This window comes from Lactuca virosa, chromosome 4, assembly GCF_052849685.1.
Source record: "Lactuca virosa cultivar CGN04683 chromosome 4, Lactuca_virosa_CGN04683_v6, whole genome shotgun sequence".
Taxonomy (NCBI): domain Eukaryota; kingdom Viridiplantae; phylum Streptophyta; class Magnoliopsida; order Asterales; family Asteraceae; genus Lactuca; species Lactuca virosa.
Genome location: NC_136429.1, coordinates 122,608,876 through 122,624,651, shown reverse-complemented (window position 1 = coordinate 122,624,651; position 15,776 = coordinate 122,608,876). Strand labels below are relative to the sequence as shown.

Below are 15,776 nucleotides of genomic sequence, written 5' to 3'. Positions count from 1 at the left end.
AATAAAGAAAAGTTTTGATTTTATTTATTTTAAGTATCCTTACAATGGCATTTGTGAAAAATTGTTGATTATATGTTTCCATTAATAGCAATATTTGAAAATGGATTTGATTCTTTCATTTGTGGTAGTATCATAATTTACCAAATAAGGAAAGATTCTCATCGCCCAAGTTTCAGTTAGATAGAAACTTGGAATCATGCAACTTGTATTGTATGATGAATGAGAAGTTTTCGTCTTTGGAAAATTAAGACTAATTCCTTGTTCACATGTACATGTGAGTCAAGTGAAGGACTAAAAGATTGGGTGCACTTGGCTGTGTGCTGGTCAGGTCCACCACAAAGGTAGATAAGATTATTCGTTATGATTTACTAAAGTTTAGTAAATATGGTTATGCTTACGAGTTTAAGTGTAATTCTGAAACATTAAAAAAGTTTCAATGTATGGAAGAATGAATAAGAAGAATCAAATAAGGCAGAAAGATAAAAGTTTCTCCAATCTAAAGAGATGGGAGAGTACTTGTGTATTTTGTTTTATGATTATCTTAGTGATTATGGAACCATATCACAATTGATCCTCTAAGGACACCTTAGTGTGTTTGTTGCCTAAGGAGAGGAATCGTGAATTGTTGAAATGGTTAAATCAAAAGATAATTCATACTTCGTTCCAAAAACAAATCCTGGAGTAATACTCCAAGATTGTAACTGGAGTGAAATAGTCTTTAGAAAGTTCATAACACTTGTAAAATGTAGAGTAAGATGTTTCCTATTCTTGTACATTTGAGATTGGTAAGTTGTGATGTTTTGGATAAAACAAAGACCAGCTAAAACCAATAGTGAGAAGTGTTGAACTTGATAAGAATCCGCACTAGCTCTTGAATATTTGTATTGTCAAGGAATGGTTCTTGACAAAGAGAAGTCTTATATGTCAAGAGGATAATGGGAGTCTAAATGATTCTGAAATAGTTTCAAGAACTAAATCAAGAGTTTTGTTAATCACTAGCCCACGACTTGAGGTTTGTAACCTATCGTGTTGACATATTCTTGTTTATGTATCTGTTCCAGTTGAAAGTTGATTATGCTTGTGAGTTCTATGAGTTCTCAATTGTTTGCATAACAACCCGGAAGCAATGGTGGGCATTGTGCTACCAGGTGGCAAGAAATTAAGATTGCACAAGTTCAGTCCATATGAATTTGGAAGTGTCACTAACCTAGTCCTGTGATTATGGTTATGACAAATTCACATGGATAGGAACACATACACCATAAAATCTAAGTGTCATAAGGTTTCTCTTCGATTCATGAAAATGATGGTGAGGAAACGCTTCCACTAAGAAGATTTTAAGTAGATAGCGGTTGTGATATTTGCATTCTCACATAGTTAGTGGAGCGTGTGTGGTTAACCGGCACACTAACTAGTGAGAATTGCAAAAGGTCTAGACAAACATGTGAGCTATCTAAGGAAAGGTGTATGTTTTTGATAAAGTCTTATCAAAGCAATCTAGTATCAGAAATATGAACTTTGGTAAGAAAGTCAATAAAGTATTGATTTCTAGAAGTCCAGTAGATTTCTGAGTACATGTCAAAGCTAGTGGGAGCATAAAGTGTTATGCTGGTAATCATTATGCTAGTGGGAGCATGACGATTATGTTAAATATTGCAGGTTAGCAATGTTAATTATAGAAAACAAAAGTTTCAATTCGCCTTGAAAAAGTTGTTTTGCTATAATTAAGGGAGAGGATTTTATACTTCACTCCAATTCTACAAGCTTAGATTGAGAATTTAATCTACTTCACTCCAATTCTACAAGCTTAGATTGAGAATTTAATCTACTTTAGTCAAGAATATATATATATGAATGTTATGTTGGAATGGTTTAACATAAGGAAATTCTATATATGTTGCGTTCTCAAAATTCGATTATGATTACGGCATCCCTCTTCATAGTTCGAATTATGAAAACATGGCAAATAAAAAATTTTATAGCATAAATCATGTCCCATATGCTTTGGGTATAGGTTTGATTACATGTGCTATAATATTCATCCATTCTAAATTTTCCAAATGCCTAGGGCATTAAGATGGAAAAAGGAATAGAACTGGAAATGACTAAAATGATTAAGCAAAGTTGTCGAGGACAATCTGAGGTTTACCAAAGATTGGTTGCTCATGGACAATTAGAAGTATAGAGTAAGGACCATATTGACATATTTTGAAAAGAGGCAACTCTTGTTCAGAAGTGATGGTCAAAATGGTAATATGGAATTGTCTCCATAGGTGGAAGTTATTCTTTGAATCTGTGTAAGATTAAAGAACTTAATGCTAAGAAGGATGTTCAAAGGAATGTACTTTGAATTTGAGACTTCATTTCCATGGAATTGTTTTCCATTGGAATACTTTGTAATTTCTGTTGCCAAGTCTTTGTGACTTCTGTGCATAGTCATTACAAGGGGATCATTGCATATAAGTTTAGAATCTAACAGATTACAGTAGATGGCAAGAGTTTGGTATTCTTTCATTTACAACGAGGATTGGAATTGTGAAATGAGCATCATTGGAATATTGTCAATTGATCTATTTCACAAAGAGAGGACCATATGTAAACATAGTATGCATACTTGGAGTATGGCATAATTGTTGTTTGGAAAAAAATAGTGTACATGCTTGGAGCATGGGACAACTAATGTTTTAATTCAAGCATAAAGTTGATTAATCGAAACATAAATAATGAGTAATCAATATGGTGCTTAAATAAAAGGTGTTTTTATTTACACTCAAAGTGTTGGGGCCATATAAGATTAGTATTATTCTTGTGTTTCACTTTGCATGTTTTGACTTCCAGAATAATTATGTTATGGTATATATCATATTATTCAAACCATCCACAGTCAGTCATATGTTGGAAGTAGATATGAATCAAGACTGTCATAAATTTGGCTTGTATGATTTGTCTAAAGTGCTTTAGACAATGCAATGGTTGCTACAACATTCATGAGTACTCATAAGGGCTGAGTATTGGATTCAACCCACGCTCACTTGCATCACTTCATGGAATTTATCTCGAGTGATCGTGAGACGGTAATATCATATAAATCTTCAAACCTAGAGATATGAGTTGTTGACTATGAGTTGGTTATTCATTGATTGTACGAAAACGCATTGGTAACTCGATGTCATAAAACGTGCCTTTGTGAATAATTCAACAAGTAGTTAGTACAAGCATATCAGTCGAAGTTTATCTGTTCCTTCTAGAAATAGAAGCGATATATGGGCCCCTCGATGATTTGGTTTTGACTTATGTACCGGGCCCGGTCAGAACCTAATTGATGTGTTCAATTTAGTTCTATGTCGAAACAAATCAGAGATCGAGAAACAAATGCTGGACAATAAGTAAGACCATGTTCCATGTGTTTATCCGGCTGATATCATGAGAACAGAGGATTATATGATCACTTATCTTAAATGGCGTATCATCATCATCTCAGTTCTGAGAGACTTTGAAAGAGCTACGATTGCTAGTCGGGTTTTGAAGTCATATTTGCAAATATAGTTATTAGACTTATCCAAGTGGGAGATTGTTGGATATAGTGTCTAAGTCCATAACTTTATTTGGTATGAACTTGACCCGACCCGGCATGGTCCATTTGGGTTGCATGGCATTGCAATACTTGGATAGACTAAATGAGAGAATAAGGCACTTATGATTATTATTATATTATAAGTTCTAATATATTAATAATAGTATTATTTAATTAGTATTAATCAAGTATTAATCTAGTATTAATTTGGTGATCAAAGTGAGACTAATTAAATATATAGGGTTGATTATGACAATCATCAATTCTTTTAAGGTGGATTAATGATCCATGGTTTATGGGTTTGGTTATAACCATATGGAGCTCCATGGATAGTCCATGGGAGTTACAAACCCATGGGTCATGGGAAATCAAGAGTCATGACAATTAAGGGCATTCATGTGTAAACCCTAATTGTGACAACACTATAAAAGGAACCCTATGGCTAGCAAAATCGTGACCTAGTGTTACTAGAGAGGGCATAACCGATTTTGAGTGCTAGAAGTATTCTCTCAAGTTATTCCAAGTCTTGTGGTGTTGTGTGAAGCATTTGAGGCACAACATTTGGGGTGCTAGGCTCACAAAGTCTTGAAGGAATCCAAGCAACAACAAGGTATGTATTTCTACTAGTTTTATATTTTTATGTAATCCCCATGCCATGCTAGTTAGGAAATAACCTTGAAATAGAAATTTGCATGTATATAGAGAAAACATAGATTCAAGGTTATTAGGGTTGCATGTACACTTAGGAAGTGTTAGAATGCTCAAAACCCTTCAGTGTAGACATGATCTTTCAAGGATTTTGAACACCATGGTCCCACTGATTGCGCAAATTTGTTTTGGTCAAAAATTACACAAGTATTAATCAACCAAATTGAATGAGAGACTGTGATGTTCGAATTATGCAATATAGAAAGGTAAAGAGAATGACACGATTGTTTACAAGGAAAGCCCTTGATCCTTGCTAGGATCTCCAGCACAAAACCTTGGGAGGTGATAATGATCACCTGCCTTGATGATTTTATTAGTAAAAAATGATGATTACAGAGAGTATTCCAGTAAGAACAAGTGAAAAATTTTGTAGAGTAAGCAAAGAGTAAGCAGAGTGTGTCGTATGCGAGATACAAGTGTCAATTTATAGTCTAAACTAACTAACAAGATGTTCGATATTCTCGGGATCCTCTATGACCAGCTTTGTAAACGTTGTTTGATTTGGTATTCCGGGTCTTTAGCATAGTTGAGACGAAACTCTGTTGAGAATGACTCTTCCCTTGACTATTTCTTCACATGTGTGAGTTATGAATGAAATATAGCCGTTATAAATGTTAATAAATAATAATAATGATAATTGTCGGGATCCTGAGATAGTTGAGGATCCTGAATGTCTGATGAGGTTTGACGATCCTGAATGCTTTGAGGATACTGGCCCTAACATGAATGTGAAGGCGGGACTGTACACACTCATCAGGAGCAATGAGGATTTCGCATTAATACTCTGATTTTGAATAAATGTAATTTGGAATAAACAGTTTTCTTTAATAATGAATTTATAAATTTGGGAATTTTTACCTTAATAAAAATGAAAATTTTGGTTGTGAAAAATGGGACCTTACAAGTTGGTATCAGAGCCCTGGTTTGAGTGAACTGGAGGAACACTTGTGTGAATCCAGTCTCAAACTAGGATCCGAGAGTTTTTGCAAAATGTTTTTGAATAAGAATTTATAATAAAAAGTGTTGGGTTAGGGACATAGGCTCAGTCTCTTGTCATGTTCTTGTTTGATTGTTGGCTTGGGATTGGGAACGTGGGCCTTGACTTAACTTTGACTTTTTCAAGAAGATGTGGTGTGTACAGTCAGCCGGAGCCCGAATAGGAGAGTGGTTCCCAAAATACCTGTACTTGTTATGTTTGCTGATTTTTTATTTTGTTGATATATGAATTGTTAGAAAACTTATGCTAGTGGATAAGGTTCTTTAAGAAGTTGTTGGATAGAAATGCCTGATTATGTGATGCCTTGTGATATAGGAAGCTGCTTTCCTGATTTATATTTCTTGATTGTGATATTGTTGTGTGTATGTTGATTAGCTGTATATGATAGGATTGAATAGCCTTAGAATGATCGACTTAGCCTTACTTCTTGTTCCATGTTTGGTAGTGGACTTAGGGCAAAGTCAATTATTCAACAGTCTGTCTGATCTTGTATTGTGTACAACAAGCATGCTCAAAAGCAACCGGTGGTGCGGGAGCGAGGATAATCCTAGGAAGAGTACCTAGGAAGTTAGTTGTAGCTCGTAGGAGAAGTGGGTCTTATCACACCTAGGAGTGGTCTAGTGTAGTGACTTAGGACCTTAGGATGAATTCTGAATCAACTACGGATAAGTGTGGAAGGTAGTATGAGCCCATACTACTGAAAGCACATGATCCGTATGAGATTCAGGAGGAATTTTGAGGCTTCTAAGGAACTAATAGGAGTGAGACCTAGTGTGTTGAGCACTGTATTGTGATGTCTGATCTTTCCTTGATATATTTTCAGTATGACGGCTTTCGGAGGTGCAGGGCCAGGAGTCGGAGCTGTTGGCCAGGATGGGACAGGATTGACAGAGGACCAGGTTAGGGAGATCGTTCGTGAGGAGGTTGTTTCTATTGTCCAGGAGCAGTTACCGGAGTTGTTTGGGTCTATTAAGACCGCTATGATGAAGTTCTTCGATGACCGATACGCTGCACTTTTTGAGATTGTCGCTGCTCCATCTACCGCGGTCGTCGTTGCAGCTGGGTTTGGCGCTAGGAGAACTTCCCAGTACCGGGACTTCAACAATACGAAGCCCCCGGTGTTTGAAGGGGTTCAGGATTCGATCATCGCCATGAGGTAGCTGTCAGATGTTGAGGGATGTTTATTTACTTTCTCTTTCCCAGCTGACCCGAAGGTCAAGTGCGCTCTGAACTTTCTTTGGTCTGGAACGAAGGATTGATGGAGGTTGGTTACTAGTTCATACACCCCATAGCAACGAGTTTTAGTATCATGGGAGCAGTTCTCTGAGATGTTCCGCTCGAGATATGTCCCATTGGTGGAGCAGGAGAGACTGGTCCATGAGTATTTGGATCTGAGATAGGGACTGAGTCAGTGGCGGAGATCACCAAGATTTTCATAGAGAGAGCTATGTTTTCCCCTGAGTTTGCTACTTCTGAACAAGCTCAGATGAATTTGTATTCAGGCATGCTCAAGGCGGATATTCGGCAGTTCGTGTCCATCCAACGCTATAATTCTCTCGCTGAGCTTCAGGATGCTGCAAGGAAGCGAGAGATTGAGATGGAGACCCAGACAAGGGAGCAAAGTCGGGCTTCAGATCAGTCCCAGATTAGTTGGAGGGACGTGCCAATCTTTTGTATATCGCAGGTGTGGCGAGGAGGGTCATTTTCGAAGTGACTGCAGGTGGAGTGCATGAGTTTGTTTTCATTTCGGACAGGAATGCAACATCAGAGCTCGTTGTCCTTTTCTCATTTTCGATAAGGTGTTGGATCCTACACCCTTAGCATGGCAGTTTCCCAACGGTCGTCATAGGACGGTCGAAGTCCCAGAGACCGAGAGTTAAGTTGGCAGATCTTCTTTTTAGCAATTGTGGTGGTATTGGTAGTTATCTGAAGTTTCTGTTGGTGTTTCGAAGTTGAGTTATAATCTTGGATGATCATTTGAATGGAATTATCTTACTTAGCCCAGTTGAATTTGACTTTTTGTTATAAATGGATTACTCTTCCATGTCGTCAGATTGTATGTATTGAGATTTTTGAATGGTGTGTGGGTTTAGATTTTCCTGCGTGTTTGGATATCAGTAGTTTGGATCAAGTTTTGGGGTTCAGGTTAGTCTGGGAATCGAGGGATTGTGAAGTTGCCAGATTCTATCATAATTTAAGTGGGGGAGAATCGTGATACCCCATGGTGACATCATGGGTCGTTTGACCAAGAGTGCCTACTTTTTGGTCGTCCGAGAGAGCTCTTCGGCCGAAAGGTTGCCCAATGTGTCTGTTTAAAATTTGTTAAGGAAAACCCAGAAGAACCAGCTGATTTGGATAAGTGAGCAGTTAAGGTTGGCCGATATGTCTGTTTGAAAGTTGTTAAGGAAAACCCACAAGAACCTGCGGAGTAGTTACATTATGAATATCCGTCCTAGCATATGGGTTATGAAGTTTAGATCTGATGGGATTCCGGTTTCGGGAGATATATTGATAGAGTTAATTATGTGGTTGTAGTTTTGAGATTCCCCGGCTCTGTGATTTTTGCTAGAAGTTAGGTCTTATGGTTAGTAAGTTATAGGATATGTTGGCATTGTATGTGTTTGTCTGCAGCAGTTTTCTAGCTGAGGCTCATTTTGGGAGTCGCCTGGTTTTCAGGTGAAGGGTTCAACAACAGTTAATGGTCAAGAGTTCTGTTTCCTAGTGGTATCAGCAAGGTAATTCAGGGTCGGAAGGATTTCGTATGGTTCAGCTTGTAAAGTAGTTGTATCAACTGCATTCTGAGATAGTTTGCTTGCTTGGGAGTTTGTCGAGGTATTGCATTCTCGGGTTTTGGGAGGATTGTGAAGGTCTTATTCAGTGGTAAAAGTTAGTGGGTCAAGGATTCATTATTGGTCGGACTGGCTGAGTTTCATTAAGATTGGCTTAAGGATAGTAACGGAAGGTTTGGTCTATATATATACAACATTAACTCCTCATTTCTCATTCACCCTTCAGCCTCCATTTGGAAAATCATTCCTTAGCCAACCCTAATCATCTCTAGTGCATTTTTGAGTTGTGGTGTATATTTTGGTCCCCTTGAAGGAGCAAGTTGGAAGAGAAGATCGTCCTTGAAGAGTGGGTCACTTTGGATCTAGGATTCCATCATCTTTTGACACCCTTTAGAGGTATAAAGTTCTAAAATTGATGTTGATTTAGATCTTGTTAGTCTTACATTTGTGGTTATTTTGGTCCCATGACCTTGGTATTATGAGTACATGGTACTCTAATCCTTTTGAGTTGTCCTTTCAGACGTTTGGGAGTGTCTTGAAGCATAAAAATGTGATTTTGAAGGTGATATTTAGCCCATGGTTGTGTTAGAGGGTCTTAGTGGGTTAAGAACATAGGGTTTTGGACATTAAGAACTTATTAGCCATGCAAGACCATAAAGTTGAAAACATTATGGTTAAGGACGTTAGTTTAAGATTGGAACTGGAATTTTAGCAAAAAGGATTAAGGAATAAGCTCTTAACGGAGGAATGGAGTACAGGCAACATACGATGGGCGTAACCCAGGTACGTCGGGCGTATTGAGTCAACCAACCCGTAATTTGGGTCAACACTCGTGTACGCAAGGCGTACGAGCTGAGTATGTTGGGCGTACTCAGCAACGTTGAGCAAGTCTGACTTATGATTTTCCGACTTTGACCAGGGTTGACCAAGCTTGATTTAAGGACTTTGGGTATTTCGATCCATAATTAAGCCTTGGTCTCTATCCGTTGAATAGGTGACCTATAGAGGGGTGTACTCAACCAACCTTGGACTTTGACTTTTGTTGACTCCGTTGACCATTGACTTTTTGACCAAGTTTGACTTTAGGCCAAACTTGAGGGTTTTGATTGGTGATTAAGATTTTATTGATTCTGATGTTATTGGATCCGTGGGAGGAAGCAATGTAGCAGGGAGCGTATCACGGTGTTCTCAGGTTTCTTCATTTAGGTGAGTTTCGCCTCATTGTACCGTGGGTCGAAGGAACCAATGTCGGCCCAGTAGTTTTGGTTATCTGTTAGTAGAAGGATGCCTTAGGGACTGTATATAGTCATGTAGGATAGACTGAGGACTCTTGGTCTAGGCTCTCTTACATGTTCCTTGTTTGGTTGTGGTTCTAGAGAAGGACGGCATGTCCGGGTGGCTATCTCACCTCTGAATATATACGGTCATGCACTCCTTTGATTTTGATACTTAGTATGTTTCTATGTTGTAGTGATCTGTTAGATCTGTATCCTGGTATCGAGTATGCTGTTATGCTGTAGTAATCTGTCTGATCTGTATCCTGGTATCGAGTATGTTGTTATGCTGTAACGATCTGTTAGTTCTGTATCCTGGTATCGAGTATACTGTTACGCTGTAGTGATATGTTAGATTTGTATCCTAGTATCAAGTATGTTGTGTTGCCATAGTGATCTGTAGAACCGTATAATATCAGTACTTGCCGGTTATCCTTTGGTGAAGTGCCCTAGGGACTGTCTGTAGTCACGTAGGATATCCTGAGAACTCTTGATCTAGGCTTTCTTGCCTGTTCCTTGTTTGGTTGTGGCTCTAGAGTAGGATCATCTGTTCGGGTGGCTATCTCACCTTTGCTTACTTATGGTTATGCATTTCATGGAGGATGGCTGGTAACAGGACGGTATGTTGTGAGAGGACTTGAAGGCGATAATGAGATGTATGTTTGATGTTTTCCTGTATTATGTTCCTACTTGATCCTTGTTTGTTTATATGTCGACATATGGTAGTGGTGGGTTGAGGCGGTCCTACTTTGTGTTGTAGGCCAAGATACCCGGTGTGGGCTGGCTGCAAGTCGTAGGCACGGAGGCTCTGTAAGAGCGGTTGGGTTAAGGCGGTAGGCCAACAAACCCTGGGTATTCTAGCATTATGGATAATTAGATATGTTATATGTTGGCATTCCAGTCCAAGGGACTGATTGGGCATGGGCATTACAACCGAGAGGTTGTCGGCCATTATGCATGCTTGTATGTTTATCGTACGAGGTATTTTGTGGGAAACTCACTAAGCTTCATAACAAGTGTTTATTGTTTCAGGTATCATCGGTGATTATGGGAAGACGAAGACGGGACTGTACACACTCATCATCAGCAATGAGGATTTCACATTCATCATAATACTATGATTTTGAATAAATGTAATTTGGAATAGACAGTTTTTTTTAATAATGAATTTATAAATTTTGGAAGTTTTACCTTAATAAAAATAAAAAAAAATTTGTGAAAAATGGGACGTTACAATGTGGTCTTGCAATACCCAAGATTGGGCCCTTGAGGCAACGAAAGCATATGAGTTACCCTCAATCGTCGAGTATAAATCCAAACCACCAAACCTAATAAGTAGGGATGCAATTCTCCACTGTATGTTGCCAAAGAAAGGGCCACCACAAACCATAATGTCCTCAATCGCCCCACGTAACCCATTGTCAAAAAAAAAGCACTGCATCCTCCATGTGCACCGGTTGACACGTCCTCGACCCGAAGAAAAGTTTAGCAATACCCATACAAGTCTGAAGCAGAAGAAGCTCACTCTGGGGGTCAGACAATTGTGGAAGAAAGCACATCAAATTCACAGCGTTTTCGGCTCACTTTATGGCTAAGTTGCTAATGAAACTAGCATCTCTATTAACAGCTCCTCCTAGAAGTTTCACCCCCATCAAATTCACAACGTTTTCGGCTCACTTTATGGCTAAGATGCTAATGAAACTAGCATCTATACTAACAACTACTTATAAAAGTTTCACTCTTAATGGCAGTCTCACATTACCAACCGGAAATTGCCCCTAACGTAGCTTCCTATCATTACACGAGGGCCAAAAGAGCTCGGTTTTCTTAATATTCCACAGAAGGCCCAATTCTGGGCCAATCATCTTAATGATGTCCAACACTTTTGCCACCTCCTTCGAATCTTTTATGTTGGAAATATTTTTATGTGATTGTCACTTGAAATAAGTTGAGTATTGATTTACATTTTCTAACAAACATTATCAGAATGTTTCAGGTTGGAAAGATCCTGAAGATTCAACAAGTGTCTGAAGAATCATAAGTTGGAGCACTTGAAGCTTACATGAAGCACTTGCTGTTGACATGGATCACTTGAAGAAAGCAAGTTGGATCATCATGATCTTAGATGGCACATCTAGATCATATGTGGAGCATCAAGATATTGGTGGATCATTTGGAATATTGATGGCTCATCATAAACCTTGTTGGCTCATCCACAACTCTATGGCTCAACATGAATTCTTGGTGGCTCAACTCAAGTCAGGGGATCAACATGATCACATTGATGGCTCAACAAGATTGTTCATGGCACATCATGTACAATGAGGGCACGTCCAAGTACTTAATGGCACATGTAATTCGTTCATGGTCCATCATGAAAAAGTAGTCGTATATCTTCAAGTTCAAGACACTTTTCTACATTCAAGAAACAACTCAACTTGGTCAACAACACTTCTGGAAGTTGATGACATCTAAGAAGACAATTGAGCAACATGATGCTCATGTTGCTCATCATATTTTCAATGTTGATCATGAAGGGTCAAGAATTATGAAGATTCATAACTTGGATGGAACCATAACGGAATACTAACGGAATTTGAATATTCCATCCATTCTCCGTTAAGTAGGGTAAATGTGTCAACTGATGACTAAGTCATGATGACGTGTCAACACCTGATTGGTCAAGCCATGTCATGGGCTTTTCCAAAGCCTATAAATAGGCCCTTTGGGATCCATTATAAAGTTGCTATTTCTTGCTCTTTTCTTATCATTCCTGCTCATTCTGCACAATTGTTGCTTAGATTAGTTTTCAGAGAGCCATTTGAGTGTTTTAGCTTGTCTATCATTCAAACACTTGTAACTGATTCTTGATGAATATGAGACACTTTTGAATCATTGATATTGAACATATAAAAAACGTTTTTATCATTAACTTGGTGATTCACAACTCTTTATTTCCCGCATTACTTGCCACTTGACGATTCTGACCATCTGTTTCAGTATTTTCAACACTTGGACTACTCTAGTCTAGGTTTACTGAATTTTTTTCTCATTTCTTCATTCAATAAATGTGTCATCATAAAGGTATCATACATAGAGAAGAAGCTTGTAATTGTCTCTAATATTATGCAAGAGCGGGTGCAAGACAATGACAAAAAAAAATGGTCTCAAAGGGTCTCCTTGCTGAACCCAGTAGTGGACCAAATATTATACACCGAAATATTATTGATAAAATAAATATTGAACTTTTTTTTTGGAAATTTGGAGTTACACTTTGCGAAATATTGGTTCATATGCATAAGTTTATCTTGATGTCAATATCATATAATAACCAAACATTTACATTAAATTTTGTATCAATTTAAAATTTTGTTAATGTAAGTATAAATACATTAAATTTGTATCAACTTAATCTTTTGTAAATGCAAGTAGCAGTAGTAACCAATACTGACAACTTTTGCTTTTAGATATTTTGATTGGTATTAAATTTTACTATTTCCGACTGTTATTCTCATTGTTTCAAGAAAAGAAAGGTGGCCTCTGATTTAGACATCAAAGCATCTTATTCTACATCTGTAAAAACCGTAGCATTTTTGGTCAATCTGGTTTATATTTATCTAGCTCGACTTTAGTTCATTGTTTGAATTTTTGACATGTTCGTCATTTTGATTTTTAAAAGTTGATGAAAGGTCTGTATTTATCATTTTCGTATTATATTTTTTTAATTATTAAATATAATAAATATATAATGGGAACCGGAGTATTTGGTTTGGTTTCAGTCCTTTATTTTTTACTAAATCAGTTTCCGGTTCTTTGGTTCTCTGTATAATGGTTGTTGTTCTAGGGCGATGGAGATGCCAAGAGGATAGAGGAAGTCATCGATAGTTGAAAACATTATGGTTTTGTTTTCAGTATTTTACACAAATGGTATCTGAAATTATTAATAATGTCAAAAAATAGAGAAGATAGGCTGTAATTGATGGATGTAGTCTCAAGAATGTAAACACATGGACCAGAACTGTAATTTACTCAAAACTTTATCTTCTCATCGTTTTTTATGTTTTTGGAAAACGGCAAATAAATATATAGATTAAAGTAAACCCAACATCAAGTTGGTGTGGGGCAGATAGTACAAAAGGAGAGTATCACAAAAACAAACAGAGAATTTACAAACAATGGAAATGATAAAGGTTCCACACTCTCCGGTCTACCTTTTTGCATGAAGTTCTATATTTGCACCAAGTAAACGTTAGAGCTTTTATCCTTTCAACTATAATCGTCGGTCTCGTGGGGATGTTCTCGAAAACTCGTTTATTTCTACAAACCCATATACACGATAGTGTTCCACATAGTATCATATTCAGCAAGCTTTTTTCCTTATTGCACCCAAACTTTCTTGACACAAAAAGTAGCATATATTTTACCGAACTAAACCTTTCACCATTGATTTCGCACCAGTTAAGTATGAGATCCATGACCATCTTCGCCATCGGACACGAAATCAAGATGTGATCGCTCGTCTCCTCTTCTTGATTGCAAGCACCGCACATCGTAGATGGTATGGTAATCCCGCGTTGGCAGAGTGCCACCGCTGAGGAAATTCTTCCTTGCTTCGCTCTCCAAATAAATGAAAGAATCTTGAACGGTGTCGCTTTCCCCCAGTCAAAAGGTCCATCATTTACCAAGTGATTTGATAATTCAATTCGCTCCCGTAACAGACATACCCTAAATCGACCTTCTGATGTAAACTCCGATTCCCATCGACCATCGATCGGGTTCTGCGATATTATTTCTTTAGGTTCAATTTTTATTTTTTTTCAAAAACGACCTGGTTTTAACTATATTTTTCCAAACACCGTTATTGGATCCGTTAGCAAGGACGGACCAGTGTTTACCATCTAGTTTATGGATACACCGGATTACATTCGCCCACAAGACTGAGCTATCAGTCTTCAGTCGCCACATCCACTTAGCTAATAGCGAGATGTTAAGAGATTTAATTGAGCCAAGCCCGATACCCCCAACACTCCTTGGAGAGATTAGCTTTTCCCACGCCACCCAACAAATGCATTTTTTGTCATACTCTTTACTCCATATAAACTTTCTTCTAATTCTTTCCAAAGTGTCAATTACTCCTGTTGGTACTACAAAAATGGACATAAAGAAAGTAGGCAGATTGCCCAGTACAGCCTTTGCAAGGGTTAATCTTGCCCCCAAAGCTCAATGATCTCGCTTTCCAGGTCGACATCTTTGCTTGGAATTTGTCGATAATTGGTTCCCATGCTTTCCTGCGATTCATATTCTATCCAACCGGGATTCCGAGATAGGTGAATGGGATGGATGAAGGTTCACATCCGAGAGGGGCTGCCCAATTTATTACTTCAGTGTGGGAGGCCCCCACCCCATATACCTTTGACTTCCTGAAGTTCACCTTTAACCCCGACGATACATAGAAACACCTTAATATCCGGGCTAAGTTTGCAATATTACGCCTCGACCATTCGCCAATAAACAGTGCATCATCTGCGTAGAATAAATGAGACAAACAGAGATTAGATTGTTGAAATTTGATGCCATCAAAAATTCCTTTTTCCACAGCCGTCTTCATCGCCTGATTTAATCATTCCATCGCAATGATGAAAAGAAATGGGGAGATAGGATCTCCCTGTCTGACACCTTTCGACATAGAGAACTCCTTTGTTAGGCTACCATTAATGATCACCGAAGCTCTACCGGATTCAAGACAACCATTCATCCATAATCTCCATTTGGACCCGAATCCCATTTGCTCCATGATTGAATCCAAAAATGCCCAACTTATCGAGTCAAATGCTTTATTGAAATCCGCTTTAAATAAAAGCATTTTCTTGTCTTTCGCCTTTGCCCATGAGCATAGTTCATTGACTATCAACGGTCCTTCTAAAATGTTTCTACCCTCCACGTATGCGGATTGGACCTCATCAATGATGCTACCAATAACTCTTTTCAATCTTATTGCAAGCAGTTTTGCAATAATTTTATATAGGGAACCAATCAAGCTTATTGGTCTAAAGTCACCAAAATTAATTGGGTCTTTAGATTTTGCAGCGAGCGATATGAATGAGGAATTACATCCTTTGAGCGATATGAATGAGGAATTACATCCTTTTGACAGTTTACCATTCATTTCAAAATACTTTACCATCCGTACAATATCATCCTTCAACAATTCCCAATATTTTTTTACAAATTTGAACGTGAATCCGTCTGGCCCCGGCGATTTGTCACTAATTTATAATATATTTTTAGTAATATTATGCAATCGTGTATATAGTTAGATTGATTCAAAACAAATGGTTTTGATTGCATAAAGCATCACATGAATAGCAATCCTTTCACTAATCATTTTGTTGTCTTAGCACACTGTATATATTCTTAGTTTTCTTTCTCTCTTG

The 15,776-nt window shown here is 37.9% G+C and overlaps 1 protein-coding gene across 1 annotated transcript; it reads right to left on the bottom strand.

Annotated features, from left to right (window-relative positions):
- Positions 1-14,644: 14,644 nt before the first annotated feature.
- LOC145104972 (uncharacterized) lies at positions 14,645-14,950 on the bottom strand. The gene has a single exon (XM_079042122.1). The coding sequence runs from the start codon at positions 14,948-14,950 to the stop codon at positions 14,645-14,647; it is 306 nt and encodes a 101-aa protein (XP_078898248.1).
- Positions 14,951-15,776: the final 826 nt, after the last annotated feature.